The following is a 7,637-nucleotide window of genomic DNA, read 5'->3' on the forward strand; positions in this document are numbered from 1 at the left end:
TATGACAGTGTCGCTCCTTTTGCATTCTTCATTTTCTCCCCTTTTCTCAGGCTTCAGCTGAAATAGTCTTTCTGTCATTAAAAACATCTGTTTGGTACGTAGGATTAATATACAGTGCACCCCACCCCTCCTACTGTACCACTGTGTGGTAATGCCTGCACCACCCACAGTTTGAAGCCAGAAGAGAGGGATTCTGTCATGAGAATATGCTGGTGTTGGGTGTTTAGTGACATGGGTGTGTAAGTGTTTGTGTGTGTTTCACAGACCAGAATTACATATGCTGTTCTCTCAAATGTGGGTTTTTTGAAAGTGTGGTTACAATGAATATGAATGAATAGTATTATATAGCATGTTTTTTTCTCTCTATCCCAGTGTGTTTGATTGCATTGGATCCCTCCCCTAATCACTAGGGCATCAACTCCTTCTGTGTGTGCATAGTAACTCCAGCTGTGTTTTTGTTGTGTATCAGTCGGCTATAGTTAATGTAGTATAGTTGTCAGACTATGAGGTCTCTTAGTCACATTGTGTGGTTGCTGGTGAGCGCTCGTGATTTTAATGACAGCGAATGTTAAGTGAGTGAGCAGAGTTTTTGGCTGAAAACGCCCTTTTGACCAACACGAAGTGGTCAGCAGATAGTTTGCAAATTCATCTTATTTGGTCCGGTCATATAATTAAACAGCTGTGGAAAAGCTTTTGTCATGTTACAGTCATCTTAAATTTAGAAAGGTTAGTATTTTATATCATCAAGTGTGTGTTGTATTAATGGACTGTACTTGTATAATGCATTTTCAACCACGCAAAGCGCTTTACACCATAAGTCAACGTTCACCTCATTCTCATATTTAGACACTGATGGCAGTGGCTGCCAGCTGCTCATCATAAACAGAAACTAAAACATTCACAGCAATGTGGGGTTCAGACTGGAGGAGCCGGGGATCAATACCTTGCGATACCTCCTGAGGCACAGCCGCCCCAGTAGAATTCATGATAGATAGTCAGGATACATTATCATAGTCATAATATTCAGAAATGTGATACAGACAGTGTGTGCCTTGGCGTCAAAATTTTATAAAAGGCAGTATAATTTTTAACAGATCAATATGTTTCTCTTTAATAGTGATGACAGTAGGAAGACAAAAAACACTTTTATTCTCTGCTCTGCTTCTTCTGTGGAATACGATGTTCATGTCTGTACTGAAATATTTAAAATATGATAATTCACAACAGAAACTGATGTGATGTGATGTGTTTTGTTACTGGTGGCTGAAGTTTGGGTGCAGCAGTCAGCCCTTATCACACTGGTAACCAAATTTGTAATGAATGGATGTGTTTTTTAATGTATTAGCATGGAAACATGTATGTTAATACAAAAAGTATAATATCATCTTTGCTGCCATCATGGCTTAGATATTCTTCAGAAGTATCTATTTACTTGGTGAGAACTGAGATGTCAGGTTTGACGTGTGGCATGTTTGGTGTTTCTCACAAGGTTAACTTGGCAAAAAACAATAGACTCCACACCCTTCCCCACCCTATAATTCCTATGAGACCCAGTTTATTGTCTTATAAACGCCTCTCCCACTGGTGTTATCCACAGCAGCAGTTGTGTTAAGTGGTTTAGAGAGATTTTTTTCCCTTCCATGGTTGAGATCTAACTTTTGACTGTTCCATTCATTATGGCACTCCCCAGTGGATTATTCATCTGCTAAATATTATATTCGCTGATCTCCCGTCTTTATTATCTAAATTAAATAACATTAAAACATTTTAGAACATTATCACAACCCAATATTCTTTTATATTTGAATGCAGGGCAGAGCTCACCATATTTTAAAGGAATAATTTGATTAGTTTTTTTCAGTAACTCTCATATCTGTGCAGTAAATATGAAGCTCCAGTCAGTGAGGTTTACTTAGCTTACAGCTAACGCCTGGCCAGGCTATTTTGTGTGACGTGAATCAACAAGGACCGCACAAACGGTCCAGCAGTCAAACTTGTGGGGAGGCAAATATTCGCCATACTTTCTATATGATCATGATTTTCAGCTCATTACCACTTTTGTTTAATTGTGCAAAAAGTGAAAAATAAAAAATGATATGTTATGGTTTTGCGCACAATCTAGCTGTTAGCTGGCAAACGATTCTTTTCAACATCACACTGACAATACTGACAGTCTTATATTTCATCTCTTATCATTGAAAAAGTACAACCTCATTGTACAAGACTTTTAGCAGCTGAAATCTAGGTCATGTATTGTGCCTGACAATACACAGCGTGTGTCACTGGGGGACAAGAAGTTCAAATATGCTTGGACGTTTTCCCCCCCAGATTCTTTTGATAAATATTTAACATTAACATCTGCCTCTTTGCTCAGATTTATTTTGTATGTCATTGTTTGGCAAACACTAAAATTACCTTATATTAGCAAAGTGATTCTGGGTGGAGACAATCTATGAGTATCTCTAAACCACAGTAAAAGCCATAGACTGTGACATATTTAAAATGTTTGGAGGGATCACAGATAAAAAAAAAATTTTCACAACCCGAACAGGGAAAACGTCAGACAGATCAAACATTTTTCAACCTTTGATTGCGCTTTGGATTAGGTTAAGATACTGAGAACACACAGGTGGATATTTTAACCCAGTATCACATTCAACATGCTTTTTTGATTGCGGGATGCCAGGAGGTTTTTATCTGTTCAGCAGTGATTGCTCCAGACCACCCTCAGTTCTGGAAAAAAAAGTATGAAGTCCAGATGACCAACAAGTGAATCTTCTAATACTTCAGGAATGTTCAGCAATCACCAAGTCATCTACCGCAGATACAAAATATTGATGTAAAAACATGACTTCTGGAGGAATAAAAGACAACTTGGAAATTTCATATCTGGGTCATTTTTAAGATGGTGATATAAAAACCCTCACATTGTCTCTTCCGTAGCAGTATTTGATTGATTTGTGGTCTAAATTTACAGAGGAGGGAGGGGGAGGAATTATTGTATTAAGAGATAGAATATGTGTTTGTGCAAGGCGAGTGGTGCAGGATCACCTTGCTTATGCAAGTGTTATCATGCAGGTAGGTATATATAGTGTATGGCAGACATGTGCGCTGCAGCACCTCTGCCTCAGAACTTGGCAGATGTCTACAGGTCATAGCTGGACAAAATGTCAATCTGAGAGACAGAAAGAAATACAAGAAAAAGAGAGAAGTCAAGAGACTTTCAGCCATAACTTCCGAACAGCTTACTCCCGAGCTCTCACAGGGAGTGCTCGTGGCAAGGCATGTGGACAGGACTTGGCAGGTAGCCTGGGTCCACGTGGCACAGCCAGAGCTCCTACTATACTTCAGATTTGCAGAGAGACACAGAAAGAAAAAGAGAGGAGCATGATGTTCTAAACAACACGAGCCATCTCTGGGTGAGTCAGCATGGCTGGCTCCCTTTCATCATAACAGCACTGTCCCTTTGCAATGTGTAGCCAAAGGTCGTTAACAAGACACAAATACTGGGGATTATATTTTCCAGTTAATAGGAATCAATTTCTAGGAAAGCAGAACGCTAGTGCATTATAAGGAGTAACACTGAGTTACCAATAATCACATGCATCTTTATAATATAATTAAATCCACAATAATGTTTGTGAATGTTCAGTATTTGTTGACAAATGGTGTCAGATGTATGGTATTTTTTAGGCTGCAGCTAGATCTATATTGTACCGTATTGGAATTATATTGCAAAGTGCTTCTTGCGTTGTGTCCCTGATGTAAGTGGAGTGGATGTTTAAGGTAATGCACTCGAATGCACGACTACATTACCACTTACTACAGAATGTCTACAGTATATTGTAGATTTGATTAAATACCTCAGTTATAATCTTTGTTTTTATCTTGACCCTGTGCACTTTTTGTTGGTTCTGTAAAACACTTTCAGTGTATAAGACAAACATGCTGTTTTCATTATTTGTTTTGCCTTTTTGGGTTTTTTTTTTTGGTTTTTTTTTTTTTTTTACAACTGAGTGACTTAATGTGACCAACAGACATTTTTTTATTTAACAAAGGCTCGCAGAGTCAAGGCCATTGAGCCGTTCCGTGGCTACTGCATGTTAAAACAAACTGCTGTTTGAAATGTTGGCTAGCGTCCACCTCACATAAGTGTTTTTCGAGGATAAACCCATTGAGTATTTTTTCCTTTGTTTGATTTGCTTAACTCTTTGCATCATGTTTTCAGATAATGCTCAAGTCTCTAATTTCCATCTTATGACACATAGCTTCTCCTTCTATTCTTTACTTGACTAGCTAGTTTGAAAACTGTGTGAAGAACTATGTTAAAAAGACTACACATTGTACAAATTAGTTTGTTTGGAGTATGCAGTAGCCTGCTTTCAATGTTGACACTTCTTTGGATTTGCTGCCTCAGAGCATGTTGTCCCCGTTTAGCTTGTCTTGTGTGTCTAAACAAGGTCATCAAGCTCTCGCAGCAGTTCTTGGTCTGGCTTCAGGCAGTCCTCCTTAATGCAATGCAAGAAGGAACCTGAAGCAAACTGTGAGCTGGCAAACCCTTTTGCCATGTACATGCTACACATATTGCAGTGGGATTCAAGAGAACCCTTTCACATGATAGTGACCTAGTCATTTGTATTGTTTTCTTGTTGTTTAGGAGATGTATTTGAGAATGTGCTTGCATGAGAGGATCCAGCTGTTATATCTGGCAAATTGCTCCACAGATGTAACCCATATTGAAGCAGAGAGGAATCTCAAGGCTACCAATCTAAATGGCTTTCTCCACTGTCTAACAAACCTAATACGATTGACGTGATGTAATTATATGTTCCTTTTAATGGGAATGATATAGCACACTGAGTACTGCTGAGTGTTAGGCATCCAAGATTTGTTTTTAATTATAAACATAAAATAATCCCCTCAATTTTTCCTATTTCTTCTTCGTATTTGGACAACATCAGATCATCCATCAACTGCTGCAGCTGTTTCACACTCAGACGCCATGACAACCTCAGGATGGAATGTATTGCTTCTATTTGATATCATGAAATTGATCGCAGGATATCAATAACCACTTAATTCACGTGAAATGCACACTTCACTGAAGTCTGTCAGTGTGAAAGTCATACAAATAAACTACTAATGATGATTTTGCTCGTGGCAATTGGCAAATTAGTCATTTTTCTGTGGGAAAGCAAAATCGGAACCATAAGGTAAAATAAGGACAGCTGTCATATCATGCACGAATGAGCTTTTTCTCTGTTTTGATTCACATTAATTTTGCATTCAAGCTGCACTTGGCAGTCAACGTAATCCTCTGTATTTACAACGCTGCACTTTATGTCAACCCCTGACACTAATGCAACATCAAATTCCAAGGCATTAATTTGATATTCCTTCAATTGGCTGACATGCCTTTCTCTTATAAGATGATTAAGTTTGATATGTTTTTCATAGGTAAAGAAATAAAGTCTAGATCTTTGTGGCCTCCCAGCGGTCTTGTGACCCAGATAAGTGATTATTGGAGATCTTCGACAGCATGTCAAGTGGCCGCTCCAAGGAGAGCTAATTATTACCAGCATTTTACTGAGCTTCAGATAAGGGCAACCCAGGTCTCTCTCTCATTCTCTGTTTGGAAGTCACTCAGTCTAACCTCATATTGAGTTAAGTGTTGGGTTTTTGATTCTAATCTACTACACATCTTTTTTCTAAATTCAGCGAATATCTTCTCGCGGCCTGCTTGCTGTCCGTTCTGTGTGTGCACTAGAAAAAAATGTCTGCTCTTTGTACGCAGCCCAGGTTCTGTTAATGGGAAACAAACAGTGTGGCAACACTATTCCAGCCTTTCCAGCCATGATTTGTGTGTCAAGTGACGTTAAATTACTTGCCCATGGACATTCATCTTACTTTCTACTTTGCCAAGACATGCTGTTGTTGTGATATTAGCTATAGTAGAAGTAGCTAGTGTGCTGGCTCTGGAAGCGAATCATAACTACAATTAGACTTCCATAAAAGACTAATCTCCTGTTTATCCTTTCCAATGCCTTAGACATGTTCCGCTCCTTTATGAATCAGAAAACAAACCCTGTGTCAGCTCAAAACGTTTGAGCTTTCACTTGTCACTCGTCAATGCAAGTACATATTCACATACAGTATTTCAAATCTGTTTTATCTTGGCCTTTCATTTCATGCATTAGGCCTATAGCTAATGTGTGCAGATGATGATGATGAATCAATATTCATGGGGGCTAAATGATGAGTCCTTATGATGTTTTGGTGATCTTTGATAATTTGATGATTTCTTGACTTTTGCTGTAGAGCTGCCAGTAGGTCAAACACTTATCCTGGAAAATATCTACATATGTTCTGGATGGATTGGAAATAAATGTTCTAAATGTAGAAATATTAATAGTTTCTAGATGGTGAGGCCTTTTGACTTTGGTGATGCCTAACTTTTTCATTAGCGCCACTATGAGGTTGACATTTGTGGGTTTGAGTGAAATATCTGAGCTATTGGATGTCTGGATGGTACAGACAGTGATGTCCCTGTCATGGATAGGCCTTAGTCAGTTTTGTGATCCTGCAACTTTTCATCTAGTACCAGCATTAAAGGCAGGGTAGGTAAGTTTGAGAAACTAGCAAGAAACTGCTGGATTTTGAAAGTAACCAACAGAGAAACTCCCTCCCCCTCCGTTCTGGGCTCCTTCCAAAGCCAGGCCCCCAAAACATGTGAACGCACGTTGCCGACACCGCTGAAGGATGAGCACAGTGTGACGAGCTGAGAGGAGCGCAGTGCAGCGGCTGACATCAGTGGTAAGAAAACATCTAACTTTATCATTATGAAAATAAACAACTAACCCGGCTGTTAGTACTCACTATCAAGCTGGAATGTTATTATTGGATAGGTTTACAAAGACTGACTTTGATTCAGTAACGAGCTAGCTAGCTAACTGTTAGCAACAGGTAGTTGTGCTAACAGCTGTGGTAACATTGGGCAAAGCTAAAAACAGGCTGATACACATTTTCTCGATTCCATCAGTTACACTACACGAACGTTTAGTGTAACTAGACTCATAACATGCATGTTGTTTTGCATGTTAGAGCTTCCACGGTGACAGCATTATTGTCTCTGATGAGGACTAAACACGGAAACTTACACTGTACATTTCCAGCTATACTGAGGCTTTTTGAAGAAAACGCTAAAATATTCTTTATTTATGGTACATCAACGGTGATAAATTATCCGAAAGTCCCGCGCAGTGCGAACAACTCGGCACAACACCGTGAAGCTGTGGCTCGGTCTCTTCAGCAAGGGTTCCTACACTGCCACTGCACACATACACCCTACGCTTACATTTACATTACATTACATTTACTCATTTGGCAGACGCTTTTATCCAAAGCGACTTACATTTGAGGAACAACATATAAGCATCAACAGAGCATCAACTACAGATCTACAACTGACAATACATACTAGTAAGAGCAGCAATAAATACTAGTAAGAGCTCACAGTACATATCACATCAATGGGGTAGATAACTAGGGAAGGAAGTAAGAGTTAACAAAAATGCAATCAAAACAAAAAGTGCAATCAATACAAGATCATTGTAGGGGATAGAAGAAGAAGAAGAAGA

At 39.0% G+C, this 7,637-nt stretch overlaps 1 protein-coding gene across 3 annotated transcripts in view; it reads left to right on the top strand.

The window, feature by feature from the left end:
- Positions 1-5,095, top strand: part of fsip1 (fibrous sheath interacting protein 1) — a 15,750-nt gene extending 10,655 nt beyond the window's left edge. The window contains exon 9 of one of the 3 annotated variants that reach the window (XM_046061788.1): positions 4,962-5,095. In XM_046061788.1, coding sequence (XP_045917744.1) covers positions 4,962-5,006 — 45 coding nt within the window. In that variant the 3' untranslated portion in view covers positions 5,007-5,095. Of the gene's footprint in view, positions 1-2,705; positions 2,887-4,961 lie in introns of those variants that run through there. The other 2 variants (XM_046061792.1, XM_046061793.1) reach the window with 2 other exon arrangements.
- The last annotated feature ends 2,542 nt before the right edge of the window (positions 5,096-7,637 follow it).

This window comes from Micropterus dolomieu, linkage group LG11 (assembly GCF_021292245.1).
Source record: "Micropterus dolomieu isolate WLL.071019.BEF.003 ecotype Adirondacks linkage group LG11, ASM2129224v1, whole genome shotgun sequence".
Lineage (NCBI taxonomy): Eukaryota > Metazoa > Chordata > Actinopteri > Centrarchiformes > Centrarchidae > Micropterus > Micropterus dolomieu.